The sequence below is a fragment of the Myxine glutinosa genome, chromosome 10 (genome assembly GCF_964187855.1).
Source record: "Myxine glutinosa chromosome 10, kmMyxGlut1.1, whole genome shotgun sequence".
NCBI lineage: Eukaryota > Metazoa > Chordata > Myxini > Myxiniformes > Myxinidae > Myxine > Myxine glutinosa.
In genome coordinates, this window is record NC_136270.1 from 124,567,756 (window position 1) to 124,580,264 (window position 12,509).

The 12,509-nt window shown below is 45.6% G+C and overlaps 1 protein-coding gene across 1 annotated transcript in view; it reads left to right on the forward strand.

The window, feature by feature from the left end:
- The window catches only part of LOC137417998 (E3 ubiquitin-protein ligase RNF31-like), a 66,353-nt gene extending 56,275 nt beyond the window's left edge, over positions 1 to 10,078 (forward strand). The window contains exons 11-13 of the mRNA XM_078786207.1: positions 6,742 to 6,838; positions 8,999 to 9,167; positions 9,412 to 10,078. Of these exons, the coding sequence (XP_078642333.1) occupies positions 6,742 to 6,838; positions 8,999 to 9,167; positions 9,412 to 9,459 (314 nt within the window). The 3' untranslated portion in view covers positions 9,460 to 10,078. The remainder of the gene's footprint in view (positions 1 to 6,741; positions 6,839 to 8,998; positions 9,168 to 9,411) is intronic.
- The last annotated feature ends 2,431 nt before the right edge of the window (positions 10,079 to 12,509 follow it).

Here is a 12,509-nt window from a genome sequence, read left to right on the forward strand (position 1 = left end):
TGCACCTGTCCGTCACACACCTTTCTCGCGCACACTCTCCCGTTACACCCTCTGTAACACTTACCACACCGCGCTTCCATGTGCTCCCTCGCACACGCGCTACGACCGACTCACTCTCGCCAGCACCCTCACTCCTTGGCACGCACTTTTTCCTCACACACCCCAGAGTCGGACTTTCTCGCACACCTCCTCTTTCGCACACCAGACCTGTCGCACACTTCACCAACGGCCTCTCACGAACACCCGGGTCCATCTCGACCCCCAAGCTTCTTAAATCCCCTGGCGCATCATACGCACGACCATATTGGTCACCACTTACACCGGGTCCTCTTCCTCTTCGCTTCTCCTCCATCACCTGCGAATCCCTCATCCGGTTAATGAGCACATCATCACGATCCAAACACAGACTTTGGACCAATTCTTTTATCTCCTCTTTTATCTCTTTCTTATCCCCTCTCCGTCGCTTCTTAATTTCGCTCACCCCTTCTTCCACTTCTTCTAATTTCTGCTTCACCTCTTTTATTTCCCGGTACGTCTCCTCAAGCTCGTCCTCTAAGGCTACCTTGACCGTTTCCAGGTGCGTCCTCACCTGCTGGTCCTTCGTCTCCATTACCTCGACCACCTCGTCCAACCTCGCTGTCAGTCCCTCACGTACCATCTGACATTCCCTCTTTGTCACTATTAAGTCGTTTTTTATGTCGTTTTGTGTCGCTTTTAAACCTCCTAATACCGCAGTGTTCCTTTGAACCTGCTCCGTTAGTCCTTTTTGTCCCTCCGTCAGCTGTTCCACCTCCTGCGTCAGGACCTCTATGCCCCCTTGTAACTTTACAGTCCCCTTTCTCACCTCCTTCTCCATGCGCTCCTTACAGTGCCTCACCTCCTCGCGCACTCCTCCGACCTCCTCACTCACTCCTCTTCTGATCTCCTCTCCCATCACTTGCATCTCCTGCCCAGATGCCACCCTCATCTGCTCCATTTCCTCCCTGTGAGCATCCAGTTTGGTTTCTACCCCCATTCTGACCCCCTCTATCTGCTGCCCCATTTGTTTAACTTCCCTTTCCGCTTGGTCCCTCATGTCCCTCAATTTGCCTTCCATCCTGTTTTCTAACCCCTCTAACCCCTTTTGCATCCCTTCCATTTGATTCTCTTGAGCGGCCATTCTGTTTTCTACCCCCATTAACCCATTTCTCACCTCTTTTATCCCGTTGTCTAACCCCTCAAAATTATTGTCTAACTTCCCAAATTTCTTGTCTAACTCCTCAAAATTATTGTCTAACTTCCCAAATTTCTTGTCTAACTCCTCAACGGTACCCCTCGCTTCGTCCCTCATTACCCCCATTTGGTTTCCCATTTGTCCCATTCGCTCACCCTGAGCATCCATTTTTGCTTCTAGCCCCATATTTGCCATTAGTATGGTTGCATTAATCTGCGCCATGAGGTCCCGCACATCAATTCCCGCTATTTGCGCAGCGGGCGCGGCTACCCCGCGCTCGTGCGAGGCGCCTTTTTGCGCGCCTGCAACGTCGGGCGCAACGACGCTATTTTGTGCGTCTGCTACCCTCACTGCTTCGCTCTCCTCTTGTCCCTCATTTTGGTCCTGTATCGACCCTGCCTCACTCTCCTCTACCGGACCCCAGCCGACTTGGTCTGCCATAGCGCGACTTTCAAAATTCGGGTTTTTATATTTTGTAAAACACAATCAAATTTCGCCGTTATAATTTCGAGCGCGTAAAACGCGCTCCGGATCGAATCTCACTCCTCGACACCAATTGTTACCCTAATGGTACAATTGGTGTTCCAAAATTTGGGCTAAATGAATTTAGTCCCAGGTCCGAATCCGACACTCCTGACACCAATTGTTACGGACACGACTTAGATGTTATGATGGGCCGAGCGGAATGGCCGCCGTGTTCGCACAAGTTACCCGATTATACTCGAACGTTGGCCGAGTCGCGCTACGCTAGATCAATGAAGGAAAGGACACAACGGCTAGGTTAAATGACACGACACCAGGGGTACAGTTCTCAAGGCCTCCGGAGGAGGTTATATTAGTTCGGAACGTTTAGATTACAGGGATGAGAGAGACAGCATAGAAAGATAGGCACTTAATTACGGTCTTATAGTAGCCCCGGCAGACGACAGATAAACGGGACAAGACTGACTCACACGGGGATTGATGGCAAGGAAGGCGGGGAGTCGATGGCTCAAGGTGCACTCTTGGCTCAGGGACAGAATCGACCCGGTCCGGTCCAGAGATGCGGGAGGTCTCTCAGCGCTGGAGGTCGCAACTGGTTCTCTTTCGTGGCTGAGGCGCATCTGACGTCACGTCCGGTAGGCTGCGTATATCCGGCGGGGAGTGACACGCCCTCGGCTCGTTAGCTCCGCCCCAGATGGAATCGGTCCGCCCTTCTTATTGGGTGCGGGGGGTTACCGGGCTCCGCCCTTGACGAGGAGCTGACAGTGAGCCCCTTCGTGGTAACCCCGTCGGAGCGCATGGTCAATGGCGGCTAACCAAGCCGGTGTGAGGACGCACACTCCCCGCACGCCGTTGTTGTAGTTGTTGTTTCATGGGGAAGATGGGAGGAGGTATGGGGAGGTCCTAAACTCATTACTGGTGCCATACAATCACATTCTGGTGCAACGAAGAGTCAGAATTAATGGAAACGAGTCCTTAACTGACATAGACTAAGAATAACTAGCAAGAGGTCCGAAAGTTGTCTACGTGAGATGCGGTGGACCTGGGCACGACATTTAATGGGGGAAGAAGGGGAAGGTCGGTTCTACAGAGTGTTGTTTACAGACAATGGGACTACGGAATGGGGGATTGGGGATAGTTGGGGAGTATTGGGGAAATACGGGAATATTTACAAGCGGATATGGAGGCCAAGTCCCATATCCGCAACAATATATATATGTATATATATATATATATATATATATATATATATATATATATATATATATATATATATATATATATATATATATATATATATATATATATACATATATACACATACATACATACATACTGAAATGCAAAAGAAACTTACCACCTTTGAAACCTTTAAATATCAACAATAACACTGCGTGTAGTAAATGTGTGAACTTATTTGTGGACAATAGTGTCCTCACTGTCAGACAAAACGGTCACGGATGGTCACTTGAACCTTCAATGGTCACTTCATAGCACAGCTGTTGAACAGCCGTTTTGACTGTCAGTGATTAGCCAAGGAGTACGGGATGATTTTAATGAGCTGCACGTGATGTCTTGATATTGGCTTTAAAAAGGCCAGTGCAAAATGGGCATTTCAATCAACATGCCACGATTGTCAAGGGATCAACGGCAGCGTGCTCTGGGCATGCTGCAAGGCGGACTGAGCTACCGTGAGGTGGCACGTCGCCTTGGCTGTTCACACCAGACGATATCGGCCCTGGTGGACAGAGACACCCTCCACAACTCTGCAGATGACAGACCTCGATCAGGGAGGCCAAGAGTCACCACTGCAAGGCAGGACAGGCAGATGGTCCGAAGTCACCTGCGGGATCGATTCCGTCCAGCATCCCGCACTGCGGCAGAAACTCCGGGGCGTGCAAACCCACGGATCTCCAATGATACTGCACGAAGACGACTGCATGACTATGGTCTGACTGCCAGAAGACCATACAGAGGCCCCGTGATGACGGCTGCCCATCGCTGCAACCGACAGAGATGGTGCCAGCAGCATCAGCGGTGGACCTTGGCGCAGTGAAATGTAATAAAATTGTAACAGTTCAAAATAAAACAAACCAACAATTGCTAATTGAAACATTGGCATTTTATTGATGACATGTCAAGTTTTTGACCAAGATACACCATCTCATCAGTTTGTTCTACAGTACAGAACAGCACAGGGTGCAATGTCAGTCCCCTTTCAATAGCGTGTGTGGCCACCATTGTTTTGGATAGAGGCCGTGCATCGTTGGCGTATACTGCCTACCAGTCTTTGGATGGATTGCTGCTGGATTCTGTCCCACTCAGTCCTCAATGTCTGAAGCAGCTCTGCCCGTTTCCTGGCCCTGCCAACTACGCGTCTCCCAAGCTCATCCCACAGGTGCTCTATGGGATTCAGGTCAGGGGAGAGCGCAGGCCACTGCATGGTGTTGATGTTCTTGCCTTGGAGAAATGCAGTGGTAAAGCGAGCAGCATGGGGACGAGCGTTGTCATGCTGAAAGGTTCTCAGTTCTGGATGGTCTAGCAGGAATGGCAGCAGATGAGGTCGCAGGATGTTATCCACATACCGCTGGGCGTTAAGATTCCCATCCACAACCACCAGTGGCGTCCTGTACCGGCCTGATATGGCGGCCCACACCATCACACTTGGGCCACCCCACCTGTTGGCCTGACGCACGCAACAATCGGCATATCGCTCGCCAGTTCTTCTCCAGACACGCTCACGCCCATCAGGACTGTCCACACAGAACCTTGACTCATCGCTGAAAGCGACCTGTTCCACTGCGCCAAGGTCTACCGCTGATGCTGCTGGCACCATCTCTGTCGGTTGCGGCGATGGGCAGCCGTCATCACGGGGCCTCTGTATGGTCTTCTGGCAGTCAGACCATAGTCATGCAGTCGTCTTCGTGCAGTATCATTGGAGATCCGTTGGTTTGCACGCCCCGGAGTTTCTGCCGCAGTGCGGGATGCTGGACGGAATCGATCCTGCAGGTGACTTCGGACCATCTGCCTGTCCTGCCTTGCAGTGGTGACTCTTGGCCTCCCTGATCGAGGTCTGTCATCTGCAGAGTTGTGGAGGGTGTCTGTCCACCAGGGCCAATATCGTCTGGTGTGAACAGCCAAGGCGACGTGCCACCTCACGGTAGCTCAGTCCGCCTTGCAGCATGCCCAGGGCACGCTGCCGTTGATCCCTTGACAATCGTGGCATGTTGATTGAAATGCCCATTTTGCACTGGCCTTTTTAAAGCCAATATCAAGACATCACGTGCAGCTCATTAAAATCATCCCGTACCCCTTGGCTAATCACTGACAGTCAAAACGGCTGTTCAACAGCTGTGCTATGAAGTGACCATTGAAGGTTCAAGTAACCATCCGTGACCGTTTTGTCTGACAGTGAGGACACTATTGTCCACAAATAAGTTCACACATTTATTACACGCAGTGTTATTGTTGATATTTAAAGGTGGTAAGTTTCTTTTGCGTTTCAGTATATATATCTGTATTAAACAAAAACAAACAAACAAAAAAAACTTATATCTGTATGGAGAACCAAAATATGGAGAATATTTTATTGACAACTCTGGTGTCACATGTCATATGGTGGTGGTGAAGTTCCGTGAAGATCAGTTTAAAATTATGACCTGTAGGCGATTGGCAAACAGACAGACAGACAGAAGAAGAAGACATCATGCAGAGCACGATACTTGCAAACCCCTTCCTCCCCTACCCAAGCCCCCCCCTTTCCCCCTGAAAAAAAGGTTTCCATTGATCCAGCAAATTGTTCATTTCATCAAGATCAAAATTGACGATCTTGATTAAAGCTCAGGTCAATCAGATGAAAAGTGACGATTTTTCTTATGAAAATTGATGATTATAGAGGTTTGACTTATAGTTGGCCTTATGACCTCAAAAATAGTTGGTTTCCCAATTTATTGACGCAAAGTGGAAGTGCTGTCAATTTCCAAGTCAATCGGATGAAAATTGTCGGTTTTAGAAATTTGACCTCCAAATGACCTGTGATCTTTGACCTCAAAATCAATAGGCTTCTCGGTTGTGATGACCTCTACAACTTGGTGAAGTTTCATGACGATCCGTTTGGAATTGTTACCTGTAGGTGAGTGACAAACAAACAAACAAACAGACAGAATAATGAAAAAGCACTCATCGAGCGACATTTGGCAAACAGAACAAAGTAGAATGGCACTCAGTAGAGCATCCTTTTGACCTCAAAAATAATTTGTGGTAGGATTTGGTGACCTGATATGCAAATCGTCTTCAAAGTTCAAGTTAATCGGATGAAAATTGACAATTTTAGAAATTTGGCCTATGTTGACCTTTTGGCCTACGCTGATCTCAAAAATAGTTGGTGGTTGAATTCAGTTTGCCGACATGTAAATCCTATTCAAATTTCAAGTCAATTGGATGAAAATTTAGGATTTTAGAAATTCGAAAAAAGTGGTTGACCTTTGGCATATGTTGACCTTTTGGCCGATGTTGATCTCAAAAATAGTTGGTGGTTGAATTCAGTTCGCTGATATGAAAATCCTATTCAAATTTCAAGTCAATCAGATGAAAATTGAGGATATTAGAAATTTGAAAAAAAAGTGGTTGACCTTTGGCCTATGTTGACCTTTTGACCTCAAATACATATAGGATTTTGTCAGACCACGAACTCTATCATTTGGTAAAGTTTCGTGAAGATAGGTTTAAAATTGTGACCTGTAGGCAAGTATAAGTGAGTGGACAGACAAACACGCACACACGCACAAACCGGAGTGATCGACATACTTGCAAAAAATATATATATTATATTTTTATATATATTTTTTGCCAAGTAACAAACGCAACCGACCAATATACTTGAAAAATCTTCGATTTTGCAAGTAATAATGTTGCTGTTTTAATAAGCACATTTGACTTTGGAAGTAGGTGAAGGTGATATGGAGCATCTCATTCATGTCGTTTGTTTTCTTATTTGTATCTGGATAATTGAATAAAAAATCTGATTGAGGGAGCATGTGCTTCAGGTCGATGCCATGTCATGGAGCAGAAGGACGATCCAAATGGGTTCAGGGATGAAGAGTGTGGCCGTGAAGTTCCCGATTATCAAGCAGGCCTGTGCACGTAAGATCTTCACTTCATCCAGAAACAAAGAAAAAGCATCCATTTCACTTTGTACGAGCGTTTTCCCAGTTTTTTTTCCCTGTTTTATGGGTTTTTTTTGAGCTTAAATATAGTCAGACGATATCCGTAATTTCAATAAAGCAGTCTGCAAACACCATTTCCAACTCTGATGGACCATGCCAAACATCATGATTTACAGATGATTAACTTTTGGTAGTAGGGTACAAGCTGTTACATGTGGGTGGGGATGGAAGGAGTAATGGTGTGGGAATAATAGTATAAGAAGAGATCAGCAAGCAGGTGGTTAGAGTGGAAATATCGGAGGGACGGATAGTGATGGCAAGGGTGATGATATGGAGGCAAATGATGCGTGTTATGTCAGTATATGATCCACAATCCGGAAGGACTGTGGTGGAGAAGCAGGAATTCAGGGACGCACTGGAGAGAATGATGGGAATGGTTGAGATGGAGGTGATGCTGTGCATTACGGGGTACTTTGACGTGTATGTCGGAGTAACAGAGCCGCGTGAAGAGGAATGTGTTGGTAAATTTGTTTGGGGAATGAGGAATAGAGGGGGTAAATACCTGGTGTAGTTGGTGGCGAGGAATGTGATCGCCATAGCTGCTTCATCTTTCCAAAACAAAGCCACAAGTTTACCTATAGGAGTGAACAGTGTAGAACAGAACTGGATTTGGTGGTAGTAAGGAAGAGACAGCTGTGGAGGGTTGAGGATTGTAAAGCAGTAGTGGGAGAGCACAAGACTGTGATGCACAAGACTGTGATGCTTGTGGTGAGGATGAAGAAAACGAGGGGGGTTAAGAGCAGGGTTCGGAAGGTTATTAGGTGGGGGAAGTGTAGGAGAAACGTTGCCATAGAGTACAAGGAGAGGGGGAAGACCAGGTATAAGCAACATAGCAAAGAAGCAAAAGGTTTGGAGAAGGAGTGGAAGAAGTACCGAGAGGCATTTAGGGGAATTGCAGATATGTTGTGTGGAAAGACGTCTGGAAATGGTGCATCTGAGATGGATGGGTGTGCCGGAAGCAGAAGTTAGGTTGGTGGAAGGGATGTACAAGGGAGTGCAGAGAAGAGTTTTGGTTGGTCCTGGAAAGTCTGAGGAGTTCAATGTGACCATCGGTTTGAGGCAGGGAAGCGCTCTCAGCCCACTCCTGTTTATCATGGTGATGGAGCTGGTAAGTAGGAAGTTAAACATGAAAGGTATTCTGGGGAGGATGTTGTACATGGACGATCTGGTTGATGTGGTGGACAGTGGGTGGGAGATGCAGGAAGTACTGGGGAAGTGGAAGGCGGCATTTAGGAAACATGGGCTGAAAATGAGCATGGCGTGGATGGAGGTGATGTGGGTCGGGCAGTAGAGATAATAAATGAATATCAGGTTGGAGGGGAAGGAGATCAGACAAGGAAATAGGTTTGAGTATCTGGGTGGAACAGTGACCTGGGATGGAAAATCGAAGGCACAGGTGTGGGGGAGGATTCAGGTCAGTATGAATGCACGGAGGAGGGTGGATGGTGTAATGGCAGACAGAAAGATTTCAAGGAGATCGAAAGGAAAGGCTCTGATGTCGTGCGTAACACCGGCCTACCTTATCAATCTGGAGACGGTGGCACTGACAGAGAGACAACAACAGAGGCTGCAGGTTTGCGAGAACACCTGGGTCAGGAGGATTGCAGGAGTGAAGAGGGTGGATAGAAGGAGGATGGATGAACTGAGGGAGGAGATTGGTGTGCAGATGAGCTTGATGATGAGATTGGTGAAATGATGGCTGAGATGGGCTGGACACTTGGTGCAGATGGGGAAAGAGAGAATGAAAAAGAGATCGGATTGGTTGAGGGAACAAGGTAGGAGGGTAGTCATTATATTTGAATTATATATTTAGAATTATAACAAAAAGGGTAATCAGGTAAAGAAAAGGGTAATCATAACAAAAAGGGTAATCAGGAAAAGCAAAGGGTAAAATCTGAAAAGGGTAATCATAACAAAAAGGGCAATCAGGTAAAGAAAAGGGTAAATCCCGATCCGTACATTGGATCGGGATCCATTGCTGTAACCCCTTAAATGTCGTACTTTTTCCCCAATTCCCACAAGACTATCCCAAAATATTTGAGATGAGTGTTGGAATAATTGTTGCTTGCTTTTACAGTAACCACTACAAGGAGTATCTGGTCAGCCTGATAACTAGAGAAAGCTTAGATCCTGTGGCGTTGTATTTGGTGAAAGACGCGACGGTGGAGTTGCAAAGGAATGACCTTCCTCTGCCACCACAAAAACCCAATGAGTCACAAGAAGACTACTTGCTGCGCCTCAAACATGTAAGCACAACCTTTGCATGTTACATTTCTACTTTGGTCAATAAACTATTCTTCACTTGGTGGTGCCATGAGGCCACAAAAGCTTCGAATTCCTGCTCTTATTAAGCTTTTTAACCGCTCCTACTGCACTGGTATTTACCCAAACTCCTGGAAGCACTCCTATGTCTGCCGTGTATCGAAGAAGGATGACATGTCCAATGTAATGCTCATTGTTTTTGTTGGTGGTGGGTGTTTTTTGTTGCAGATGATTCAGGAGAAGATCCCACTGAAGGGAAGAGATGAAAATAAGTGAATTAACACGTGACGTTAACATGACCTAAACTTGTATTTAACTCCCAGAACAATGTACAGTACTTACTTTGTTCAATTGAAGGATTTATAATCTGCACATGCTTGTGTAACCATGTAATATCTCGTTTGCAGAAGTGAATAATTATGTACGTTATGAATGAATGAATGAATGATCGTTTTAAGGCCATTTTCCCCGCTAGAGCGGGGGTTAGCCTTGCGGGCCCCATGACAATCATGGTTCCCTGTTTGAGGCAATGTTTTTATGGCCGGATGCCCTTCCTGACGCCAACCCTTAGTCGCTTCTTACGATGTGCAGGGATACAGTGTACCTATTCTAAACCGGGGTACACACCGGGATCATTCATCCCAGCAAGCTGGTACTCAATTTGCCGACCTCGGAAGGATGACAGGCTGAGTCAACCCCCCTGGCGTTAATTCAGCGATCGACCGGGATTCGAACCCAGGATCCTAGGATCCCAAGCCGGCACCCTAACCACTAAGCCAACACCAGGGCTCAAGTACGTTATAACTTTGGATAATTAAATATTGTCAGAATCGTCGTCACATGGGAATTATGATTGTAAGTTTGTATGCAGTTGGGAAATAAATGTTTATCTTTCCATGGTGGCTCCATTCTTTGTGTGCACTTTGACGTTATGAATTTGATATCCTTTTAATTATTGACAAGTCAGGAAACGACGATGGTTCACGAGCGAGCGGTATTCAATGACAAAGGACGGACTATAACCGAAACAGGCCCGGACTGTGGGGTCGGGGGCCCACGTGGCAGGTGTCGGCCCCCGACATGCGGTGTACATGCCTATTTACTAAGGGGCCCAATGCACTGCGTGCGCAGGCCTTTAAGAGCCAGCTGTATGTAATTGTGTGTGATGCTGGCCTGGAAATGTCAAAACTAAGGTTACTGACCTTGAAATGAGATAGAAAATAATGTATAATCAGTTATGAGGTTAGTTAGCGACACAATACCGAAAATTCGGTTCGATTCCGACAACTTTGAAAATTTGACCTTTGTGACCTTCAAAGGTCAAAGGTTGAAGATTCTGAAATTTGTTGGAAAACTTGTATTTCATGATGTATGTGACAATATAAGATCATGTACGACATTTCACCCTATCAGGAAGCGAACAATGTAATAAAACCATCAAAAATCGACTTTTCTCAATTTCGTGACCTTGTGACCTTGACCTTGGGGCGAAAATGAAAAACCGAAACCCCTGTCAGATTCCACCAACTCTCTCGGAGAAGATGTAGCTTGAACTCGATTACCCCCTAAAAATAGTCTAGTAGGAAGACTAGGTCCCCCTGCACCCCCCGGAGATATACTTCTAATCAGTGTTTCTAGATTGGAAAAAATGTGTAGAAAATGACTAGCTATGGCCCCAAGCTGAAAAAATGTCCCACATACCATTTTTATGCAAATTACTGCTGCCATTATCAAAAAAACGATTTTTGACATATCTCAGCCAATATTGCAGATAATTGAAAAATGAAGGTGTCTAGACCCATGTTTTGAAGGGCATAGATCATTATAGAACTATTCATAACATGATTACATGTGTCTATGGTATACTAGTATGCATATTAATGCTGTAATTACAAAATAATCAGTTTTACAAATGATAAGGATACGTTAATACTGCAGATAACTTAACATGGTACATAAGGGGTCTAAACCCAGGTATTTTCAAGGTTAAATGTCAACAAGATGCTCCTGAGTCTTGCATAGGGGCGGGACATTGGCAGTAACATTGGTACCACTCAACTTTTCTTCCCACCATTGACTTTGTATTGCGAGAGATTTTCACTTGCTTATTTAAAGGTTTCTCACCCAGCCCACGTAAAATCTACCAACTCCTGCTGTTAACTCCCAAACATATTTTTTTATGTTATCCAATCACAGTGCAGAAATGACAGACTAGAGATCCAAATTAGTGCTGCTATAGCTGCCATTTTACATTTCCATCCATGTAACATGCGCGCTCGCGCGCTCGTATCAATTGGTAATGTCGCGCGCTCGTATCAATTGGTAACGTTGATGTTATTGAATACCTCAGTTGAAAGTTCAGTCTTCCATTCCATCTGTGTGTTGTTCTTGGTATTCATCCTCCAATCTAGCCAGGTAAGATGCTAACTATAATGTTACTCACACTCTTGACTTCAGTTTCTGCATGAAATCATAAACAGGCAGAATAACAGCTGAGCCAGCTAGCACCATGTTAGCTAACGTTAAAGCTAGCCTCATCTATGTACAGTATGTTCCTAATGTCGGTGTAACTTAAACTTTTGTTAATGCCAAACATGAGACATATCTGTTGACTTCTGTATATGAATTGAACCAGAAAGAGGCACGACAGCTGAGCTAGCTACAGTAACTTAGCACAATGTTTCATTGGCCTAGATAGCTAACGTTAGTGTGGAAGAATTTAGATGTTTTAGCTATTAGCACTTTTGATGCCACTAAACATGGTTTAGTCAGCTAAAAAGTACCCTAGTGTAGAACATGACTCAGAACCTCTGTTACCTCACTGAAAACTCAGAGCCTCCTTTCACAGGCACTTTTAACATCATTCGTGATTTCTTATTTGTCATTTAACAGTGATGGTAGACATCGACAGCAAGCATGCCCAAAAGAAAACGGAGTGTAGAACCTGCAGCCCAAAGCTCTCTTCCTACATGCATCCTTCATGTACCATCCATGTCTGATCATGGGGATTTCACGCCCCTCCGTAAAATTAAAGGATCTGCTTCAGAAAAACTGCAACTGCTTCAAAAGATCCGGGATAGACGTCTCAACCAACCGCATGACTCCCCATGTCGTATGCAATCAGTATGTGATCAGATCCCGGCAACTCTTCCTGATGACCTAGAAAGAGTAGGATATCACAGCAAGTGTTATAAGCACTTTGTCCGCCACTTTCATCGTCTGGGAGATGATACAGAACCAGGGCCATCAACCTCATCATGGCATCACTCTCCTCGTAAACCAGGAGGTTCTGCTGAACCCATCTTCCCGCCAGAGTGTATATTTTG